Source organism: Budorcas taxicolor, chromosome 4 (assembly GCF_023091745.1).
Source record: "Budorcas taxicolor isolate Tak-1 chromosome 4, Takin1.1, whole genome shotgun sequence".
NCBI lineage: Eukaryota > Metazoa > Chordata > Mammalia > Artiodactyla > Bovidae > Budorcas > Budorcas taxicolor.
The window spans coordinates 120,184,445-120,208,223 of NC_068913.1; the positions used below are offsets into that span (position 1 = coordinate 120,184,445).

At 49.3% G+C, this 23,779-nt stretch overlaps 1 protein-coding gene across 3 annotated transcripts in view; it reads left to right on the plus strand.

The window, feature by feature from the left end:
• The window catches only part of UBE3C (ubiquitin protein ligase E3C), a 114,268-nt gene extending 92,034 nt beyond the window's left edge, over positions 1-22,234 (plus strand). For 2 of the 3 annotated variants that reach the window (XM_052638499.1, XM_052638500.1), the window contains exons 20-23: positions 8,757-8,941; positions 9,037-9,103; positions 14,717-14,847; positions 20,654-22,234. In XM_052638499.1, the coding sequence (XP_052494459.1) occupies positions 8,757-8,941; positions 9,037-9,103; positions 14,717-14,847; positions 20,654-20,824 (554 nt within the window). In that variant the 3' untranslated portion in view covers positions 20,825-22,234. Of the gene's footprint in view, positions 1-8,752; positions 8,942-9,036; positions 9,104-14,716; positions 14,848-20,653 lie in introns of all 3 variants that reach the window. The other variant, XM_052638501.1, reaches the window with a different exon arrangement.
• The last annotated feature ends 1,545 nt before the right edge of the window (positions 22,235-23,779 follow it).

Here is a 23,779-nt window from a genome sequence, read left to right on the forward strand (position 1 = left end):
GGTTAATACTTATTTCTCCTATATGCTTAAAGGTTAATGCTTATTTCTCCTGTATGCTAGTTATATTCATTATAAGGGCAAGGGACATGGAGATTTAGCAGCAAACATCAACCCAACAAATGAAAATCGTTTCACCAATGTTCCCCTTAAGATCTATTTAGTCTTAAGATAGTGATAAAGTTACATTTTTACATAGCAAGGACACAGTGATTTATAACAAAGTAAAGTGATCTATTACAAAAGAGAAAATTCATTAACTCAAAAAGTCTAGTATTGCTAACCTTTAAACTACTGTATTTCCTTTTCTCTATTCCAAATACATTAATATATTCCCAGGTGCCTAAGGATATGGAGGCCTGGTGGCAATCATCGACTCAACAATGAGAAAAGCCCTATGCTAATTAAGACTCTCAAAATACTCCAAAACTCTCTGTGCTGTTTATGGTTGAGAGGTAGTAAACAATCATGTGCGTAGTGGCAGGAGTATGGATAATCCTGTTACACAAGCTAGTCTGTCAGCAGAGAGGTTTGACCTAAGACACCCTTGTCCCACCCAGGGCAGGGAATTAGCAGCAATTATTGGCACAACAAATAAAAAACCCTTCACCAATATAATTCCTAACCAACCCACTATACTAATAATTTCCAACTCCCCAAAAGAATTTGCCTTTAGTAAGTCTAAAACATCTCGTGCCTCTCAGATTGGGAGGCTGTCACGCAAAGATGGGCTCGATAAAGGACAGAAATGGTCTGGACCTAACAGAAGCAGAAGATATTAAGAAGAGGTGGCAAGAATACACGGAAGAACTGTACAAAAAAGATCTTCACGACCCAGATAATCACAGTGGTGTGATCACTCATCTAGAGCCAGACATCTTGGAATGTGAAGTCAAGCGGGCCTTAGAAAGCATCACTACGAACAAAGCTACTGGAGGTGATGGAATTCCAGTTGAGCTGTTTCAAATCCTGAAAGACGATGCTGTGAAAGTGCTGCACTCAATATGCCAGCAAATTTGGAAAACTCAGTAGTGGCCACAGGACTGGAAAAGGTCAGTTTTCATTCCAATCCCAAAGAAAGGCAATGCCAAAGAATGCTCAAACTACCGCACAATTGCACTCATCTCACATGCTAGTAAAGTAATGCTCAAAATTCTCCAAGCCAGGCTTTAGCAATATGTGAACCGTGAACTCCCTGATGTTCAAGCTGGTTTTAGGAAAGGCAGAGGAACCAGAGATCAATTTGCCAACCTCTGCTGGATCATGGAAGAAGCAAGAGAATTCCAGAAAAACATCTATTTCTGCTTTATTGACTATGCCAAAGCCTTTGACTGTGTGGATCACAATAAACTGGAAAATTCTGAGAGAGATGGGAATACCAGACCACCTGACCTGCCTCTTGAGAAATCTGTATGCAGGTCAGGAAGCAACAGTTAGAACTGGACATGGAACAACAGACTGGTTCCAAATAGGAAAAGGAGTACGTCAAGGCTGTATATTGTCACCCTGCTTATTTAACTTATATGCAGAGTACATCATGAGAAATGCTGCGTTGGAAGAAACACAAGCTGGAATCAAGATTGCCGGGAGAAATATCAATCACCTCAGATATGCAAATGACACTACCGTTATGGCAGAAAGTGAAGAGGAGCTAAAAAGCCTCTTGATGAAAGTGAAAGAGGAGAGTGAAAAAGTTGGCTTAAAGCTCAACATTCAGAAAACGAAGATCATGGCATCCGGTCCCATCACTTCATGGGAAACAGACGGGGAAACAGTAGAAACAGTGTCAGACTTTATTTTTTGGGCTCCAAAATCACTGCAGATGGTGACTGCAGCCATGAAATTAAAAGACGCTTACTCCTTGGAAGAAAAGTTATGACCAACCTAGATAGCATATTCAAAAGCAGAGACATTACTTTGCCGAATAAGGTCCGTCTAATCAAGACTATGGTTTTTCCAGTAGTCATGTATGGATGTGAGAGCTGGACTATGAAGAAGGCTGAGCGCCAAAGAATTGATGCTTTTGAACTGTGGTGTTGGAGAAGACTCTCGAGAGTCCCTTGGACTGCAAGGAGCTCCAACCAGTCCATTCTGAAGGAGATCAGCCCTGGGATTTCTTTGGAAGGACTGATGCTAAAGCTGAAGCTCCAGTACTTTGGCCACCTCATGCGAAGAGTGGACTCATTGGAAAAGACTCTGATGCTGGGAGGGATTGGGGGCAGGAGGAGAAGGGGACGACCGAGGATGAGATGGCTGGATGGCATCACCGACTCGATGGACGTGAGTCTGAGTGAACTCCGGGAGATGGTGATGGACAGGGAGGCCTGGCGTGCTGCGATTCATGGGGTTGCAAAGAGTCGGACACGACTGAGCGACTGAACTGAACTGAAACAATCACATGTGGCTGGACAAACCTATACAGGCGGGCTAGATAACCTTCAGAGGAGTCCGTAAGCTAAAACACTTGTCACGCCCAAAAATTTTTATTGCCTTGGAGCTGCACGTTTACTCCTTCTCCGAGAAAAACGGTTATGGGGGAGAGCCCCCCGTAAAGTCAGAGGTGTAGGTGAGAGCATAAAACAGACTCTGATTTTGGGGTAGATGCTCGGGAACAGGGCGTTTCCTGAGGCTTGATCACAGCTTTGCGTATGCCAAGTCTCCTTCCTCATGACCTTTGCCATGGGCGGCGTTCGTCACGCTGGCTCCCGGCAAGGCACCCTGCCTTTCTGCCTCGTTTCTGGAGCCTCGGGCTCAGGGGTGCTTCTTGGCTCCTCGCCCTGTAAAGTGGCCCTCAACTGCTGAACCTGTCCATCTCGGTGCTTTTGCTATTTTTACCCGTAAAAAAAAACATACTAGAAATTCAAGCTAAGTTTTATAATAGCTGCTTTACTGAGGTATGATCCATGTACCATAGATTCCACCCTGTACCGTGTGCAGTGAGGGTTAGGGCAGCCAGCCCCACATCCAAATCGTAGGAGACTTTGGCCGCACGGAGGAGACAGTGTGTCCGTTGGCAGGCCGTACCTGCCCCGGCCCAGCCGCGCCCTGCTGCTCCCGTCCCCAGGCCCTGTCGTCTGCACAGTCTACACACCTGGGGTCGCAGGGCGTGTGGCCTATGGCACTTCACTTCCTGGGGGCTACAAGGGCTGGTGCTTCCCCCCCTTTTCCAGTCTAGTGGCGTCCAGAAATGGCATACGGATAGACCACCTTTTCTTCACCAGTTGATAGGCGTCTGAGTTGTTTGCGCTTTTTTGGTTCTTGTGAATAATACTGCCACGTACGTTCACGTGCTATGCACAGGGGCAGTAGTGGAGGCCCAGGGGCCTGGGTTGGCCATGTGGAGCTGCTCGCAGAAGGTGCGGGCGGGACAGAGGGGCTTGGCATGCCGCTCCGTCGTGTTCCTGTGACACCGAGAACTTCTCAGAGTGCATACGGGCAAACGAGATTGTTTGGTACTATCTCGTTGGATTTCTGAAGTAACCGGTTTGTACGGTAGTCCTCATTGAATCCCTTTATTTCTGGTTGTTTTTAAGTGCCCCTTGCTTCCCTGTGCACTGTGCAGTTAATTCTGGAGAGAATAGGGGACAGCGAGTGACTCTGGAGGAGAAGTGTTATTCACTTCAAATTTAAGACTACAGAGCAAATTCGGCTAACCATAGCATAAAACATAATTTTTTCTCCCTGATTAAAATAATTTCATTTAGCATTTTCTCGGTATCAGTTTCTCTTTTCCTATTTGTTATACTCCATCACCAGTATGCTCATTTTCAGAAATGTTTTCTCCATTTTTCTATTTAATATTAACACTTTATCTGGCAAGAGTTGAAGTGAACTGTGTACATAAAACAGAACTATATTATAGTTCCAGTTAACATTCTAATGAGAATGGATTGTGATGAATTTAACTATACAAAATGTTTAAGAGTAGCTGTGACTTGGTGTCTATTTGGAGTTCTAAAATTACCTTAGTGTGTTTATACTTGTAATATGTTTTCAGTCAGATTAAAATAATTCTAACTATTTGAAAGTACCCCGCTGTGTGTTTCTCATTCACATTTGGTTCCAGACAAACGCATCTCTTTTGCAGGGAAACTGCATCTTTCCTGTTGCCCTAACACAGATCGATGAGACTGATAGTCTTTTTTGCAACTCGTGGTTGGATTTAAACTGTGAAAATAGTGTTAGCTTTAGACTTCATAATTGCTTCTCTAACTTCTTGTTCTGACTTGATTTCTAGTCCAGGCTTTCAGAAGTTACCAGCTTTGCCAGCTTAGAAGTAACTGCATATTAAGTAGGCCCTAGTGTTCAGTCCAGGCGGCACTGAATGTAAGCTCACCCCCACAGTGCCTGACCCGGGTGCAGCACTGACCGCTGATTTTGGCAGAACGCACACTGAACCCGTTTGGACGTTTGTCTCTCTCCTTTCCCTGCTTACCTCCACGCTGCTCTTTCTTCCTCTTCCTTTGTCACTCAGGAGATACTAGTGAGTGGGTATTGGCCTTGAGCTCGGCAGAAGAGGTGTGTTTTAACTGTAAGAGCACACTCATTCTCACAAGAGGCAGATACGGTCTGTGTTGTGAGATCTGTGCTGTTTAGCACAATAGAAGTTCAGCAGGAGTGCTCCTGGAGGGCTGCCTGAAGGAGGCCCGTTATGGGTGATAAGGGGTCACCAGGTCAGTGAACAGATTTGGATGAGGCTGATGTTTAGCATCCATGGAGGAGAGTAGATGATGCTGTGGAGAAGCTTTCGAGGCCTCAGGCTTTAGGACCGCTGGACCTACACCTGTTAGGGTAAGAGCCTAACAGGTGTGTTTCAGAGCTGCTAGGATAGGGCTTCCCTGTGGCTCAGATGGTAGAGGATCCATCTGCAGTGCAGGGGACCTGGGTTCAATCCCTAGGTTGGGAAGATCCCCTGGAGAATGAAATGGCAAGCCACTCCAGTATACTTGCCTGGAGAATGCCACAGACAGAAGAGGCTGTGGGGCCCCAAAGAATCGGACATGACTGAGCGGCTGACACTCTCACTTTCAGGAAAGGGAAAGATGAGAAAGCATCTGGGTGTGCTGTCAGCAGAAGCGGAGGTTCTGGTTCTGTGAGCCCGAGTGTCGCTGGGCCAGGCAGTTCCAGAATTCAGAGAAACTGCAATTTGGTTAAGCAATGAAAGGCCTGATGAGAGGACTTCAGCTGTAATGTTCATCTTGCAAATTAGATTCTGTAGGTCAGCATCCGGGACTAAGATTTGATTTGAGTTGGAGAAGAGGTGCACTGGGTGGGATGTTCTGGTACTAAACTGCCCTCCAGCAGCTGCTGGCCCCCACCTCTCTGCTGTCTGTCTCTAGGACTGGCGGCCTCAGCCCCTCCTGTGAATGGAGGCAGGCGCGCTTGTCCCTCAGTGACTGGCTCACCTCACTGAGCACAGCACCCTCCAAGGCCACCGTGATGCACAGCGGGCGTCGGAGCTCCTCAAGCTGATGAGTCTGCCGTTGCTGGGCGCGTTCCGTTGGTTCATCCAGCTGTTGATGGACACGACCTACCATTGCTGTATAAATACCTGTGGGGACCCTGTTTTCAGGTATTTGGAGTGTGTGCCTAGAAGTGGAATCATCGGGTCATGCAGAGGTTCTGACTTCTCCATGTGCTCTTTCTTCTACACTTGTTCTTTTCTGCTTTTTCCCTCTGTTTCGTAAACTGTAGCCCTTGGAGCAGGTGTGAAGTGCTGGGGTGTCACAAACCGTACACAGAGCCCCTCAGGAGAACGGGAGAAGTTTTGTGTCTTTTTCTTTCTTCCTCCCTAGACTTGGAAGTGTTCTGTAGCTAATGTACCATCGTGATGTCTTCTAAAAAGCATGCACAAAGAGTCATACGTCCTCCTGTCTAAACCTTGATATTTCTTAAAAGAGCGTCTTTGTGGTTTTTGAGTTTTCCATCTCTCTTAGTCTGTAAAGCTCTCTGTTTCAGAAATAGGTGAGACTGAATCCTAACCAGTGACAAGGAAGTAATGCTTCCCCCTGCCTGCTGAGGTCCAGGCATCTCTGTGAGCTGGCAGGGGTGCTCTGAGACGCAGGGGTGGGCCTCAGAGCCCGGTGTCCCTTGGTTGCTTATCTTCTTCCCTCTCATGGAGCTGAAATCTCAGCCCTGCAAAGTGAAAGGCTTTTGAAGACAGGGTTGATCATGGTCAGAAGAAAATGTCCGCGTGCAGTGTTGCTGCCCCCTGGCCCCACCTAGTGGGTGTCTTGGGCACGAAATGAAAGCTCTGGGCCCTGGGCTGTGTAAGGACCTGTTTGAGGCCTTTGCTGATGGGTGTTCCCCATTTCCCTTCTGAAATAGATGGTCATGGTGCAATGTCGCATATGTGAGTGTCCCCTTAAAGTGCTACTGATAATACTGTAATCTGTTAAAAGTGAAAGTGTGAAGATGTTCCAGTTATTCATAGAAATTCCCACTGAGTAAATTATAGATGATAATGCATAAGAATAATTATACTAAAGAGTCTAATTGGAAAAATTAGAGTCACTGGTAAAGTACTTAATTTGGGGAGAGATCATATGGATTTCTGTAGAAACATATATAAAAACCTAGTTCTCTGATAGAGGTTTAGGTTTATAAAATGTCGTGATTTAAAGATTGGTAGTATGCAAATACTTCATTATGTTAGCAGCTTATGTTAATGAATCTTCCCTTTTAGAATAATGATGTTGCTCTCAAATTTTTTTTCTTTAATCAATATGGCTGCTTGTTAGCCTACTTAAAAAAGAACATGAAATTTCAGATCACTGATTTATACACATATGTCCCTTGAGGAGAATGCTCAGGGTTTAAGATAGATCCATAAATAATCATCTGTTCTGTAGAAAAGCATTGAACTCAAGTCACGAGACCTTGGTTAAAGCCCAGGTTTTGCTGCTTTGCTGTGTGCGCTTGGGCGAGTCGTTGACCCGAGCTCCTCCAGCAGGGGACGGGCGGCCGGGAGGGTGGGGCAAGCGCCAGCGGCGCCGGTGCGTTCGCGGTGGCCCCTGTCCGTGCGTGCCTGCGCCTGCATGTGCGTGGCGGCGGCGGCGCGGGCGTGACTGCGCCTGAGCGTCTTGGAGGACGCGGGGTGCAGAGCTCCCAGGCTGCTGGTGCTCCTCAGAGTGGGGCTCCCAAGGATAGGTGTAACGTGATGCCTTTCAGGTGCAGCAGAGTCACCTCTTCAAAGCTGCAGAAAATGCTGCTGGTAACGGGGCTGGGGGGGCGTCTGTGTTCCAGATCATGGGCACCACCCCCTTTAGTACCTGCCTGCCTGTGATTCAGGCTCTCTCAGCCGTGACCCAGAGTAGCCCGCGCCCACCCAGCGCCTTGTCGGACCTCGCTCTTCTGGTGCTGAGCGCGCAAATCTGGAGCGGTGAAGTGTCGTCAGACCCTGCGGGCGGCCCTGACCACACGTGGCTGTGTAACCTTCCCACAGAGCGTTTAGGTAGAGCTTTGAGCCGCTTCTAAAGTACCTTTTCTGTAAAGCGATACTTTTTTTAAAGGGGCTGGTGGTGGTGAAATGCTCTCTCTCAGAGGGAGTCCGGTTGTTTGCGCTGCGCCTGGAATACAGCGGCTCCGCAGAGGCCCAAGGCGGAGAAGGAAGCCGCGGTGCGGGCAGCGTCTAGCGCTCCTCCGCTCTCCCCCAGGCGCCCCCGCTGGCAGCGGCCCCGGCCCCACACACCAGGGCTCTGCAGGTCTCCCGCTGTAAGTCAGGCAGACGCGTCTCTAGTTGTCTGTGGAGTTTCGTCAGTCAGCTTTACTTGTGTGAGTTCACATAGTCCCAGCCCAAGGTGGATAAGGCACATGTCACCACCTCGTTGATGACAGCGGGCTTTGGGGCCGAGGGACTCCTCGGTGGCACATACTGAAATGGGGGCAGGGCGCCGGAGTCCGGCTCCTCCCCACTGTACCCCAGGGACGCCCCATGGGGTCCTGACCCTGCGCTCGACCCGAGAGGGTGTGTCCCTGTGCAGTGACGCAGAAGCTCTGTCACGTGCCTGCCGGTGCATCAGAGACGGGCTGACCAGGGTGCCTGATGAAGACCACTGCCCTCTGCCTCTCATCTGCAGTCCTGTACAGCCACCTGACGGGAAGAGCTGGCTTCGTTGAAAAGACCCTGATGCTGGGGAAAACTGAGGGCAGGAGAAGGGGAGGACAGCGGATGAGATGGCTGGATGGCATCACCGACTCAATGGCCATGCATGAGTTTGGGTGAACTCCAGGAGCTGGTGATGGACAGGGAGGCCTGGCGTGCTGCAGTCCATGGGGTCGCAAAGAGTCGCACACAGCTGAGCGACTGGGCTGAGCTGAGGTGAGCCGTGGCCACAGAGATCCCGAGGGGCTGCACGCTGCCTGTGCGCCGCATCGGCTCCGTACGCTGCCTCTTCTCCCCAGCGGGGCCCTTCTGACCTTTGCGGATCGTCTGGCTCACATCTTTGCCCTTTGTGATCTCTGATTTCTTTTGTGACGAAATGCCATGGTTGCATTGTAACCTGGATCCTCAGGACTTTGCAGAAAGCGGGGCTGGTTAGTGAGCGTAGACGCAGAGTAGCATGCCGAGCTCTGGAGGCCCCGTCAGAGGACTCTTCCTGTCCGTGAGGCCACGTGTGCTGGCTACACACTTCTCACTAAAATGCTCGTGTGTGGAGCAACACAGTCACGTTCCCTTCAAATAAGTGTTTCTTGCTCTTGTTTTGCCCTGTGGCTATACTCGGCGATCTTTCCGACTCTTGTTTTAAATCCACAGGTAGTTGAACTGAAATCTGGTGGGAAGGACATCCCGGTGACCAGTGCCAATCGCATTGCGTACATCCACCTGGTGGCCGACTACCGGCTGAACCGGCAGATCCGCCCGCACTGCCTGGCGTTCCGGCAGGGCCTGGCCAACGTGGTGAGCCTGGAGTGGCTGCGGATGTTCGACCAGCAGGAGATCCAGGTCCACTTCTTGTGTTTGGGGACACAGTTGTTTCCTGACATGAAAATCTTTCTTAAAATCCACCTCAAGTTTTATAATGTGAACTTTTTTTTTAGGTGTTGATTTCTGGTGCACAAGTTCCCATAAGTCTAGAGGACCTAAAATCCTTTACAAACTATTCAGGTATGTTATCGCTGCTTGTTTTTTATTCCTGAATATGTTATCCGTGGTCACGTTTCCAAAGTAATTGTAATGTACTTGTTTATATGGGCAGTTTGCTCGCATGGTTTAACACCCGGGCAAGATGAGATTACAGTGAAATCCGCTTCCTGTTCCTGTTTCCTCCCCTGTCCATTCCTCCCCTGCTTCTGCCCACTGTGAGCACCACTGTGCTTGGCGCCTTTACATGTTTACACACAAGTGCAAACTCCATTCTTGTTTTCTTTGTGCATGCTATTCTGCATCCTGGTTTTTTTCTCTTCATAGACTATCCTCTTCAGCCACTGCGTGCTGTGCTAAGTCACTTCAGCCTTACCTCTTTGTGACAGTGTGGACCATACTTCACAAGGCTCCTCTGTCCATGGGATTCTCCAGGCAAGAGGAGTGGAGTAGGTGGCTGTTGCCTCCTCCAGGAGATCTTCTCCACCCAAGGATCGAGCCTCATTTTCTTAATGTCTCCTGCATCGCCAGGCAGGCTCTTTACCACTAGTGCCACCTGGGAAGCCCTCCTAAGCCTCTCCTTAAGGCCATAGGGTTGTGTCCAGTCTTCTGCTTTGAAAAACAGTGCTAAACCCCCCTCCCCCTGCAAAAAAAGAGACCACTAACAAAAGTTTGACTTCCCTGGTGGTGAGGTGGAAATAAGAATCTGCCTGCCATTGCAGGGGACATGGGTTCAGTCCCTGAGCTGGGCAGGCCCCACATGCTGTGCAGCAACTTAGCTTGTGCTCCACAACGACTGAGGTCCGTGTGTCACAACACGAGAAGCCACGGCAGCGGGAACCCCACGCACCAGACCAAGAGCCGCCTCCCTGACCAGAGAGGGGCACAGCCCAGCGCCGGCTGCAGGGCCGCCTGGCGGCGCGGCCACGGGGCCACCAGGAAGCCGCACTAACTGCATGCTACATGTTTGAGGGCAAGGAAAAAGAAAACAGTGCTGCTTCAAACAGCTACTACTATTTTGGTGTCTTTTCCTTAATCATAGTCTGTTATTCTAGTATTTTCAGGGTTTTTTTGGTAAAAGTCAACAGACTGATTTTTAAATTTATATGAAAATGTTAAGGACCTAAAATAGTCTCAATATTTTGTAGGAGCAAAGTTGAAAGACTAACACTGATTTAAAACTTTGTATAGGGGCTTCCAAAGAATGTTCAAACTACCATACAATTGCACTCATCTCACATACTAGCAAAGTAATGCTCAAAATTCTCCAAGCCAGCCTTCAACAGTACGTGAACCGTCAACTTCCAGATGTTCAAGCTGGATTTAGAAAAGACAGAGATCAAATTGCCAACATCTGTTGGATCATAGAAAAAGCAAGAGAGTTCCAGAAAAACATCTGTTTCTGCTTTATTCACTACGCCAAAGCCTTTGACTGTGTGCGTCACAACAAACTGTGGAAAATTCTTAAAGAGATGGCAATACCAGACCACCTTGCCTGCCTCCTGAGAAATCTGTGAGCAGGTCAAGAAGCAAGTTAGAACTGGACATGAAAAAACAGACGGGTTCCAAATCAGGAAAGAAGTGTGTCAAGGCTGTATATTGTCACTCTGCTTATTTAACTTATATGCAGAGTACGTCATGCGAAATGTCGGGCTGGATGAAGCTCAAGCTGGAATCAAGATTGCTGGGAGAAACATCAATAACCTCAGATATACAGATGACACCACCCTTATGGCAGAAAGCAAAGAACTAAAGATCGTCTTAATGAAAGTGAAAGAAGAGAGTGAAAAGGTTGGCTTAAAACTCAGCAACAGTCAGAAAACTAAAATCACGGCATCCGGTCCCATCACTTCATGGCAAATAGTGGAGAACCAATGGAAACAGTGAGAGACTTTTATCTTTTTGGGCTCCAAAATCACCACAGATGGTGACTGCAGGCATGAAATTAAAAGACGCTTGCTCCTTGAAAGAAAAGCTATGACCAGCCTAGACAGCATATTAAAAAGCAGAGACATTACTTTGTGAACACAGCTCTGTCTAGTCAAAGCTATGGGTTCCAGTAGTCACATATGAATGTGAGAGCTGGACTATAAAGAAAGTGCCAAAGAATTGATGCTTTTGAGCTGTGGTGTTGCAGAAGACTCTTGAGAGTCCCTTGCACTGCAAGGAGGTCCAACCAGTCCATCCTAAAGGAAATCAGTTCTGAATATTCATTGGAAGGACTGATGCTAAAGCTGAAACTCCAGTACTCTGGCCACCTGATGCAAAGAACTGACTCACTGGAAAAGACCCTGATGCTGGGAAAGATTGGAGGCAGGAGGAGAAGGGGACAACAGAGGATGAGATGATTGGATGGCATCACCGACTCAGTGGACATGAGTTTGGGTGAACTCCGGGAGTTGGTGATGGCCAGGAAGGCCTGGCGTGCTGCAGTCCGTGGGGTCGCAAAGAGTCGGACACGACTGAGCGCCTGAACTGAACTGATGGGGCTTCCTTGGTGGCTCAGTAGTAAACAATCTGCCTGCCAGTACAGCAGACAGCCAGTTCAGTCCCTGGTCCAGGAAGATTTCACGTGCCATGCAGCAACTAACCACCGTGCACCACAGCTGCCAACGCCTGCACACCCTGGAGCCCTGCTCTGCAGCTCGAGAGGAGGCCCCACTCTTCGATGAGAGAAAGCCTATGTGCAGCAGCAAGGACCCAGCACAAACAAAAATGTGTAACAGTATTTTTTTAAAGACATTGTGGAATTGTCACAGGGATAGGCATACTGGTTGATGGAGAGCAATAGGGAAAGAAACAAATCCTTAGATTTACAGCCAGTGACTTTCAGCAGCTCAGTAGTGCTGGAATGGTGTGTGCTTGGAAAAGAAGTGCTTAGACCTTGACCTCACACAGTGTGCAGAAGTGAGTTCAACAGGATCAGAGGCCTGTAGTTAAAAGCCAGAACTGTAAAACTTCTGGAAGAACATAGGAGAAAGTTCTCATGACTTTTGGACTAGGTAGAGTTTTTAGTTGGACACCAAAAGCATGGTCTAGAAAAAAGAAATGGATAGAAATTTGGACGTCCTCAAAATTAAAGATTTTGTGCTTCAAAAAATACCATCAAAAAAGTGAAAAAACAAACCACAGGTTAAGAGAAAATATTTTCAAATAATGTATCTAATAATGGTTTCTGTTCCTTTGTACACATTATATATCAAGAACTTCTGCAACTTAATAGTAAGATAAATAATTGGTTTTTAAAACATGGGGAAAAAACAAAAGTTTCACTTAAGATATATACAAATATCTGGTAAGCAAATAAGTACATGAACACTGTTAATCATTAAAATGCAAATTAAACTAGTGCAGCACTACTACATATCCACTGAAATGGCTTCTCAGAAAGATAGCAGTGCTCAGGGTTGATATGGGAAGAAATTTGAACTCTCTTGACTAGTAGCAATGCGAAATGTAGAACTTCTTTGGAAAAGTTTACAGGTTATATAAAAATGTAGAACAACTGGATTTTTGCATAACAATGAAGCTGTACCCACAAGTCACACCATATACAAAAATTAACTAAAAATGGCTCAAGAACCTTAGTACCTAAAACCATAAAAGTCTTAGGAGAACACAGGGATAGCTCCTCATGGCCTTGGATTTGGCAGTAAGTTCTTAGATACGACATCGGAAGCATGACCAGAGAAAGGAAAGGTGAATAAATGGAGCTTCATCAAGACTAGATTTACGCATCAGAGAACATTATTAAGAAGGTGAAAAGACAGCCTTCCGAATGGGAGGGAAGCACTTGGAAACCATGCGTCTGGTGAGGGTCTAGTACCCAGAATGCGCGAAGAGCCCTTGCAGCTAAATAGGCAGGCAGGCTGGTTCAGCAGCGGGCCAAGGACTTGAGTAGACCTTTGCCAAAGAAGATGCAACCAAAGGCCAGTGTGCTCCAGAAGATGTTCAGCGGACTACCCACTAGGGAAATGAAAACCAGAGCCCAAGGGAGAGGCGCACAGGCCGCAGACGAGTGTTGGTGAGGGGGTGGTGAAGCTGCAGCCCTCATTCGTTGCTGGTGGGAGCGTGAAGTAGCAGCTGTGGAAAACGGTGGTTCCCAGAAAGCTCAGTGTAGAAATACTCTGTAAACCGGCAACTCTGCTCCTAGGTCCTGTACCCAAGGGGATGGAGGCAGGGGCCAAAACACCTGTGTTCACGAGACATTGTTCACAAGAGCCAGAAACCGGAAATAACCACAGTATCCGCTGAGATGATGGATAAGTAAGTGTGCTATAGACATAGGGTGGGACTGTAACTAAGTCTAAAGCAATGACGCTCAAGTACACGCTTCAGGGTGGATGAACTCTTGAAAGCATTATGATAAATGAAATGATGACAGGCGCAGAGGATGTATACTGTAGGGCTCACCTTACGTGAAATACCTCGAAGAGGCAAGTTCCGCGATGCTGGCCTGGAGTCACCAGGGGCTAGGAAGAGCATGGGCAGTCCTGCCTCGTGGTCGGAGGCGTGTCTGCCTGGGATGATGGGAGTGTTGGGTTGGAGAGGGCACTGGTGGCTGCCCGGCAGTGTGCGTGGGGTCACACAGCTGAAAGTGGCCTAAATGGTAGGTGTTATGGTGTGTCTTTTACCACAACTAACAAAACCTGTCCAGACTCATCTACCCGGAGCCCTCTGTTCTGTTGAGGGCTATCACCCCACCTTTCCTCTAGGGTCACTTTTGAGAAGGCTTTGGAAACGGATCTGTATGTAGACATGTGCTTGCATCTCCCCTTTCGGTAATTACTCATTTGTATTTCTCTAAATTGGAACTCTGATGCTTCTGTCCAGGGAGGTGATGCCTAAGGTCTCATTGTCCTCCCCACCAGTCCAGCCTTTCCTTGCCCAGAATTGGTCTTGTCCTGTTTGCATTATCCTGTCTGCACTGATAGCATTTACCTTTAACGATCTTAACTGTTCCTATTCCAGTAAATAGATTTAAAATATTACCATATTCATTTTGTTGCCAATTAATACACTTAAGATACTTTATTGATGATATTTCTGTAGTATATTAACAGTGAGGGAACAATATATAGCAATTATTTTAGTTTTAGGAAGCACTTAACTAGATTAAAAGTTGTAAGTAGCAGACATTACTCTTCAGAGCGTTGGTCTAATCGCGTGCTGGGGTTGGTTGGTATCCATGGTCTGTACCTTGTTGTCAGAAGGATGGGTGATAAATTTACATACCAAGATGTGTTGGTGGAGTGACTCGCTCTATAAAAACCCCGTGAGTCCACCATTTCTGGGTGCGTGGCTGTCGCGCGAGCCCTGTGTTCTGTGGGGCTTGCTCCCCAGCCGAAGCCGAAGCCGAAGCCCAGCTCCTCGCGGAGCTCTGGAGGCGCCGATCCTGGCAGCACGCTTTCCTGCCAGAGCCCGTCGTGCTTGGTCCTCACTCTGGCTCCGGTGCTTTGCCCTTCTGTCCCCTGCATCCTTGCCCATCGCCCCCCAGGACAGGGTCGGCTTTGAGCCGCAAGCCTCTGCCCCTCCCTGGCCCGGCACGACGGAGAGGAGCTGCTCCGGTGCCTTTGGGAGAGCCCCGATTCTGCGCTGACCTTGTTTTTCCTGAAGATGTCTTCCTCTGTGTCCTAGGAGGCTACTCTGCTGAGCACCCCGTGATCAAGGTCTTCTGGAGAGTCGTGGAGGGCTTCACGGATGAGGAGAAGCGCAAACTGCTGAAGTTTGTGACCAGCTGCTCCCGGCCCCCTCTCTTGGGGTTTAAGGTACCCAAGCTCGGGGCCCAGCGGTGGGGAGTGGGGTGGGGGGGCAGTAGGGGCCAAGTGAGCCAGGGCGCGCACATCGTTTTCAGGGAACAGTGTTTACTGCAGCGGTCACAGCACCAGGCTGTTACTTTTCACTGTGTCTATAGCCTCATTAATCCAGTGTTTCAACTTGGTCACTGAAGGATTAGCTGTTCTCTGTGTACCTGGAGCTGGTCTTATTTGTTTTTTTTCCTGCGTTCACAGTCCTGACGTATTGCTGGGGTGTCGCTGTGACGAGGCTTAAGCGTGAGCAGACGCTGCAGCGGGCAGGCTGACCCTGACGCCCGTCACCTGTCCTGGGGTCTGTGCAGCGCAGGCTGGCCTCCCTTCCCAGCTGAAGAGGACGCGGGCTCCACGTGCTCGTGGGTCTGTTGCCAGGAGTGATAGAGCAGAAGTTGGCCTTTCCTTAGTGCTCCCTGCCATCTCATTTCACGTTCCTTGGCCTTGCTGTGTTGTTGCTGGCAGTTCCCGTTGGTCTCATAAATTGACTGGATATTCTTATCAGCTGAGATTGGTCATGGGACAGCTTGGATTTTCCTTACTCATAGTAAAAGAAACGAAGCTAGGTTTAGTAAAGAGAAAGACAGTGGTTGTGCATAACGTGACGTAATGCCGAGTTAGGGGAGCATGTACCTTGGGTGTGCTTGTGAGGCTCACAGGTTGACAGTCGTCCTCCAGTAACTCTCCGCCCTCCAGTAACTTTTCATTGATGAGCTATGTGTTAGTTATTTTACTTTGAAATCACTCACAACGTATAGAAGAGGTGCAACAATTGAATAGAGGACTTCCCAGCCCACGTCGACCAGCTGTTAACGTTGAGTCACATTTGTTTCCTCATTCTGTACTCATGCATTTCTTTTCGGAATCATTTGGGAGTAAGTAGAAAATACCGTGCTCCTGCACATTTTTCTTGCAACACCAGTCTCTCTTAACAGCCACAGTTAAATTATCAAAGATGAGGAGTGTGCGGTGATAGACGGAGATTACCTAGCCCTCTGGTTCACAAGTGTGGACCTGAGACCAGCGGCTCCAGCATCACCTGAGAACTTGTCACAGGCAAACGCTGCCAGGGCTCAGCCAGACCCCCTGAATCAGCTCGAGGAGGGGGCCAGCCGCCTGTTTCCACCCGCCCTCAGGCGTCGAGGGCGCCGGCAGTGCCTCCAGCCCCGCGGCGTCCTCCGTGGACCTCGTGCTTCCTGGTCTGGAGTCAGTTGAAGCCACACGTTGTGTTTAGTGGCCGGTTGCCTCCAGTCTGTGCTGTCTTCAGCGGTCCAGTCACGTTAGCTGAGAATGTCCCTCTGTGCAGTGGAGCAGTTCCACCCTCAGGACACGTGTACTCAAGACAGACACCCTCACATGTTCACACAGCGTTCACAGAACTGCAGCAGCCCACAGCTGGTCATGGAGAAAGAGAGTGTGGTCTGTCCAGGCAGTGGGGTGTATTCAAAAATTAAATGGAATGGATTGCTGATACAGATGCCCTGTGTGTGAACGTTGAGAACGTTGTGGTCAGTGAATGGAGTGAGACACAGGAGGTTGTGTGGTTCATTTTACACAAAACGTCTTTAAAGGGGTGGAAATGGAGGACTTTGGGGGAGAGATGGCAGCATTCTGAAGTTGAATTTAAACTACATTTAAATGAGTAAATATTATAGTATGTGAATTACACTTTAAAATTTTTTTTAATTGACATTAATAGCTTAATACAGTGTCCCAAAGAGTGTCCCAGGACTAGAGCAGTGGGAACGTCCCTGGTAGTCCAGTGGTTGAGAATCCGCCTTGCAATGCAGGGCCCAAGGGTTCCATCCCTGATTGGGGAGCCAAGACCCCACGTGCCCGAAGGCAGCTAAGCCCGTGTGCTGCAACAAAGGCTCCCGCGTGCTGCTAAGACTTAAGGCCTGATGAAGCCAGATGAAATAAAGGACTGGAACGGGGATGTGGAGACATGGGGCGCAAGCTGTGGCGAGGGTGCGGTGATTCTGTCTCCACAGGAGGTGGGGGAGCAGTGGGTAGCAAGGTGAGTGTAAGCGATCATGAGTAACGCTGCTCAGTGGTGCTGGCAGAGCTGATGTCCCTTCTGTCTTCCAAGTTCTCAGAGGGAGGAAATAAAGCCTGCAAAACAGGACAGCCAGTGCCAACTGCGTTTACCAGGTAGTAGAGCACAAAGTTAATGTGGACAGGCACAAAGCAGAAAGCGTAGAAATGAGAGCAGGCTGAAGCGCCAGAGCGGTGAGCACGCAGAGAGGAGACGCAGGTATTAGACGGCTGAGCGGCCCCACTCTCACTTTTCCCTTTCATGCACTGGAGAAGGAAATGGCAAGCCACTCCAGCGTTCTTGCCTGGAGCATCCCGGGGACAGAGGAGCCTGGTGGGCTGCCGTCTAAGGGGTCGCACAGAGTCAGAAACGACTGAAGCAACTTAGCAGCAGCAGCAGCAGCAGGCTTGTAGTGAAGTCTGGAAATCTTGCTGTGTAGGAAGGATTTAAAGAGCAGGAAGAATGCAGATGAAATGTGCCCAGTGGCTCATTTAAATGGAGTTAATATAAAAGGCTTTCCATCGATCAGAAGTTTTTATTGTCTAGTGATATAAACAGTTACATGAGTTAAATCCTTATATATTAAGATTTTAGTATGATTAGGTAATTTTGTCAGTAACATTTATAAGGAGAGACAAAGCATATAGTTTTAGACAAAGCTTATAGTCTTCCAGTTTCAAAAACCACACTAAACCTGGAAGAAAACTGAGTGTGTGGTTTCAAGAAGGGAGATTTAGAGGGCCTGCTCCATCAGAGAGCTGAGTGGGAGGCATTTGCCCCGGTAGAAACGGGGAGTCTGGCTGGAAGAGTCTGGATGCTCTGGCCAGTGGAGGAGCCGGTCGGCATGTCGGAGGTTTGGGGCTGGGAAAGCTGCGGGAGTCGCATTAGCGTTTCCTGTCCCGAGTAGAATTGCGGTTGAAACTCTCTGGTCGCCTGTTGATGGTCCCGTATAAGCATGGTTGAGTTATCATTATACCATGAAAAATAATTTTCTGGAAGCCATGAAATAGTCATCCTATTTCAGGGGTTTTTCCAGTGATCGAAATCATATTAAGTGTGAGGATAAGCGTTTTCCGGTGCTTTTGACGTCATCCTTAGACTCCAGATTTGGGTAAACCACTGTGATGTGTGTGCTCCCCAGTTCGCTCAGGGTGCCTGCTGGCGGGATGGCAGACTCAGGCTTGAAAGCAGAGAGCGTATCTTGGCTGAAGCACCCTCAGCAGCCAGGGTGGCCACACGTAATCTGGAAGTTAGGCCTCTGCTCCTGGCCAGTTTGCTGAGAAGAGCAGCATCTGCTGAAGCTAATTAAAGCTTAATATGCTTAACAAATGTGACTGTTACAGACACAGAAGTCATTAAAGTGCTGTAGAAAATTGTTCAGTTGCCATCAGGCCTCATAATAAATTGATGTTTTTCTCACTCTGAATTAATGCAAATTCCCGTTGTACTCTGCTTAAATATGCACAGAGTGGTGCCCTTGACTCAGATTTCAGTGAAGAACTTCATTTTTTAGGTTCTGAGACTCCAAGTAGGAAATTTAATTAGCATTATGAAGGAAACAGTAAAATGTGGCGCATATCTGCAAAATGTATTTCAGACTTCCAGTTGAGCACTGACTGTGTGTACAGTGGTCCTTCTGTTTCCAGATGCGGTGTTTTTAGTATGTTCAGGCATTTGAGGAAATCGCTTCCCTCAGCATCTTCAGGGTGCTAAGTAATAAATGCAGCAGATATTCTTTCTTTTCCTCTTTTGGTTTTCTACTGAAACATATTTGAAGTGGCAGGTAAAGTATAATTAGAGGAAAGACAGTGGTTCTAGCACATGCTGCCTGCCACAGAGGTCGCTGAGGAGGTGCGGTTTCCGTTTGCCAGCGGAGGAGCACAGAGATAGGGCAGAGCCGCGTGTGTGCCGCGCCCACACTCAGCGTTGGCCGCAGCGTGGCGTGTGTGCCGCGCTCAGCTCACACGTGGCGGGGTCCAGCCGAGACACGCGCTCGGCTGCTCAGGCACCCGCCGTGTGACCGGTGCCCCGAGGCCGCGGCTGGGCAGGAGCGGCACTCCAGTCTTGTTCTGTTTTCCTCGGCAGTGGTTAGTAGGTAATTTTTTTTTTACACTGTTCGTGTTTTTCCTTGTAACAAAATTAACGTTTTCATTATAGAAAGTTGAGAGTTGTGGTTAGTTATGAGAGAGAACAATGCCTGCAACTGCTCTGCCTGGCCCCGCTGTGGGCGTCCTGGCGCCAAGGAGCTGGACCACCCCGTGTGCACGGTCCCTGCCCAGACCATTCTTCACTGGCCCCAAAGCGCCCATGTTCTGATGCATCCTTTCTTCCTTTCTGAGCTGATTTCTCCGTAAAGAAAGACTATTTTTTCTCATCAGCTCTTAGGTTACCCTGAGGAGTGCTGCTACAGAAAAGATGGAGTAGGTCTGGGCTGGTCCTCATCTACCAGTTATTGAGGGGCAGCTGGCTTTTTCAGGACAGCTAGTCCATTTTAGTTTTCCTGTCGTTCTGACCCTCTAGCGTTTGCTGTGCTTCCGCCCATGGCACCCCCTCCCTTTGATCTTCCGTGTCCCATCCGCGGCTGGGCGGTGGGCTCTGGGTCTGTAAATAGGTCCCAAGCAGCTGTGGGAGACTTCTTGCTTCCTGATGTGACGGGATAGTGACTCTTACTTGACATCTCCTGGCCCATGTCGGGATCATATGTTTTCCAAGAGGCCCTGGTTCCTTTCCTGGAGACCAGGTTGGTAGAGGGCAGGGCTGGGCCCTTGGTGTGCTCGTTGTCACCGGAGGTTACTGTGTCCAGGCCTTTCCAGTGCACAGAGCTAGGACGTGGGCGCTGTCTTCTTGAGAGAAAAATTCATCAAAGTTCACACCACTTTTTCCAGCTGACATTCAGGGGTGAGAGGTTTTTATTTCTTTGATTGTATATTTGGATCTCTCTTGACCAGTGATTAATCTTGGCTCCTATTATTAATAGTTCATTTGCTTGCTCTAGTAAATTATAGGATCCTACAATAAGTTAAATGTAATTCTCACATAATAGTTATATGTAACACTACTGTGATTTCAGAACAACAGTACCGGTAATTTACGGTGACATTTCTGAAAACCATTTAAGATTTCTCCCCCTGCCTTCTTTTTTTGGCCACGCCGCATGGGATCTTGGTTCCCCAATCAGAGTTTGAACCCCCGTCCCCTTCACTGGGAGCTCATGCCTTAACCACTGGCCCGCCAGGACGGTCCCTGTGGTTCTAGGGCTCTGGGAACACCGCCCTCTGTAAGTGGGCCCCAGCACCCATCATCCCGTGTTTAGAGGGACCGCCTTTTCTCCTTGACTGACACTGCCGCCGCACCCTGCTCCCGGGTCCCTTTGTGGTTCACTTGGAGAAGGCCCTTCCCATGTTTTCAGCAAAGAGGTTTATTTATGCATTCAGCTCTTTACACTGTACCTTTTAAAATTTTAAACTTATTTTTAAAAGGCAAAAAGATAAAAGCTTTAGAGGCCTTTTCACCAGAAGGACTCTCTGCTCCATGTATTCACGCTGCTTCTGTCCTTTTAATGCCTGGAGCCCAGACACGATATTGGGTAGAAATTTGGAGCCAAGTTTGAGGGCAGTGAGAAAGCGGGTGTCCCCAAGGGGATAGACGAGAATAGCCATTGCGTCTGTGCGCGTCTGACAGGCTCCCTGCAGGCTGTGCTTGGTGACCGCTCGTGCGCCCGCTGTCTTGCAGGAGCTGTACCCCGCATTCTGCATCCACAACGGGGGCTCCGACCTGGAGCGGCTGCCCACCGCCAGCACCTGCATGAACCTGCTGAAGCTCCCCGAGTTCCAGGATGAGGCGCTGCTGCGGAGCAAGCTCCTGTACGCCATCGAGTGCGCCGCGGGCTTCGAGCTGAGCTGACCCGTGGCCGTGGCCCACCCCCTGCGGAGACGGCCTGGCCTCCGTGCGCCCCCAGCCAGCAGGGCGCTCGAGCTGGACTCCCAGCTCTCCCGGGTCCCTCTCCGCCACCCCTTCCTGCATTTTTAAGTGATTTATTAAGTTGTGCTCACGTATTTAGATGGACGTTGCTTTTCAAATAACTTAAAATAACAAATGTTACATGCCACGTGGCTAATATAGTAATTTTGCCAAGAAGAGCACAGTTTTAAGGCTGGTGGCAACTCAGTGAAATTAACCAAAGATGAAGCTTTGGCTGTGCTGCGGATGAGCCCCCCAAGCTGGTGACCTGGCACCTGGGGAGGAGGCCGCTGCTCCGACCTGGCTCTGGTCTCCAGAGACTCGGGCCTCTGGGGAAACGTGGGCCACTGCTTCTCGTGTGGTTGAATTGTTTACAAGCCTCATTGTTAAAACTACAGGCTTTTTTTTTTTTTTTCCTGCTGCCTTTTCCCAAAGTGGTTAGGTTGGAAAATAGATAACAATGGTAATATTTTATTTGTGTTTTTAAGCCATCTCCCCAGATCGGGACTAGCATGCTTGTTTCCAGTCTGCCGCTGACCTGCATCGTGATGGTTTGGGCATTCCTGTGTGTGGGTGTGTGTGAGGCGGGTCCTTCACTCTCTTCCTTTCTGTCTCCACCTCGTGCCTGGAGAGCTTTTGGGGTGTGGGGGGAGGGGGGGCTCCGTCCTGCTCCTGCGCGTGTGCGACCCGCGGTGAGCGATGCTTGGGGAGGAGGCCCGCAGCCCCTCCCGAGTCACTTGAACCAAAGTGGCGCTGCGCCTTTGCACTGCGGCCCGGGCCCCGCCCCCTCGCCTCTGGGTGCTGCGTTGCAGGGGGCGGGCGCCCGGGGCGGGGCGGGGCGGTCCTCGGGATTCGGCACTTTATCAGGACCTGGCGAGAGGAGCGTCTGAGAGCGTCGCCGGAGGACGCAGGCGCTGGCCGGTGCTCGCTGTCACTGGAGCTCTGGGCTGACGTGGGGGACGGGCCACAATTAGCAATATCCTTTTAAATGTGGGGGAGCCGAATGACACTTTTAAGACAGTGACCATTATCAAAACAAAATGTATAATTTCTTAATTTGAAGAATAAATTAAGTGTTTAAATGCTATTTGTAGTCTTGATATACAGAAATAAAATAATTAGGGTTTGTCCTTGGTTTTATTTTTTTATTTTAGGTCATATTATGTTGGATGTTCTATACCTTATTAATTGATTTGTATATTATCATTATTTCGGAAGTGGAATATCTGGGACTGAAGAGAAATGGGCAGTTACTCTTTACTTGGATTTTCTTCCTCGGCTAATCTGAGCTTATTTATTTATTTGTATGTTCCAATGGCTAAATATTTGCATTAAATTTTTTTCCCAAGTTTGTGTTGGACTCATACCCCAAATCATTGTGATTGGTTCCGTTCTGCCCTAGTAAAGCCACGGCTTCTAAACATCAGTTTATCACATTGTTTAAATGTCATCAGTTGAGACAGGGTAATAACAGGCTGTGTTCAGAATCTGGTACACCAGACAGTGACGCCTGGCATCTGAAACGCCCTAAGTGAGGCTTCGAGAAGGCAGACCTGCAGCAGCCCCTCCAGCTCAGGCCCTGGGGAGAGCCAGGCTCGCCAGGGACCGCTGCCACCTTGCCAGGTCCCGAGGGCTTGGCATCACATTACTGAGAAGAAGCGCTCAAGTAAGGCTCGCCCTTCTCCATCATCCTGTCTGCCGTCTCCTGGCCGTCCTGGCTTCCTGCTTCCTGCTGGTGTGTGTGTGCTTGTGCCAGGGAGAACAGCTGAAGGCATACCGCGACGCAGAAAGATAGAAGCTGAAGGCCTGGAACTGGAGCCTTGCTAGTATTCCGCTGGTGTCTTAGTCACCTGTCCCGAGTTCCTCTGCTCCAGGTCTGAAAGGCTTCCAGTAGCGAAGTGAAGGGTGTCCCGGATCACACAGCCTCATCTGCCACACGGAATAGCAGACGTCCCCGGAGTTTGTCCTGGGAGGAGTTAACATCCACTCCTCAGACAAGGTGAGTCGCCGAGCCCGCTGTGGGCTTCCAAAGGCTCCTTCCCGGCATCGCAGTGGTGGCCAGAGCGGACGGCCGAGGCCGGTGACCAGCAGGCACAGGTGGGGAGTCAGGAGAGGGCTGAGAGGAAGGAGGCGGGGCTGGCCAGGAGCCCCTGGCGCCCCGGAGAGCCATGGCCCGCCGGAGGCCTCTGCTTCCAGGAAACTCGGCGAGCTCTTAGGTAAGCTGAGGTGCAAAGTACTCAGGCCTTTCTGTGAAACGGGGACAATTAAATACCGGTCTCCCCCCCACTAAGACAGACCCTCTTCAGCACCTGTTTTTGGTAACCAAAAGAAATTCAACAAGGATTTGCACTTTTACCAAGAAAAAAGGGAGCAAGGTGAAGATTGAGTTCGCTTAGCCTGTCTTGCAGGGAGCATTTCAGAGGCGGCATCCACCCCACAGGGAGCAGCCCCGCCCGGCTCCTTCCCCTGGGGCCACACGCAGCATCTCAGGTGGAGCTGCCCTGCTGTGAACCGGGTCCCTGAGCATCTGGGCTTCGTCGGTTTCCCTTGTGCCTCCACGAGCCGGACGGCTCCTCTGGCGACTCCTGCTTCCCTTTAGGCCTTTGCAGCTCAGGGAGGGTCTCCGTCGGAGAGCGGGGACCCTGGGCTTTGTCTTCACAGGAGGGAGACACAGCTTTGATGAGGGCTGTAAATAAGCTTGTGATGTCAGCGTTTAGGAACACGATTATAGAACCGTGTTTTAACTTAAGCAGTTTGATGTCACAGGCAGCAGACGTCACATTTTGCCGTTTGCACCTCGGCTGTAACATTGTCACCCTAGGCAACACCATCCCCTTTTCCTCTGCGGCGACAAGCAGAAGAGGCAGCCTTCAGCGCCTCGTTTCTCTGAGTGACCAC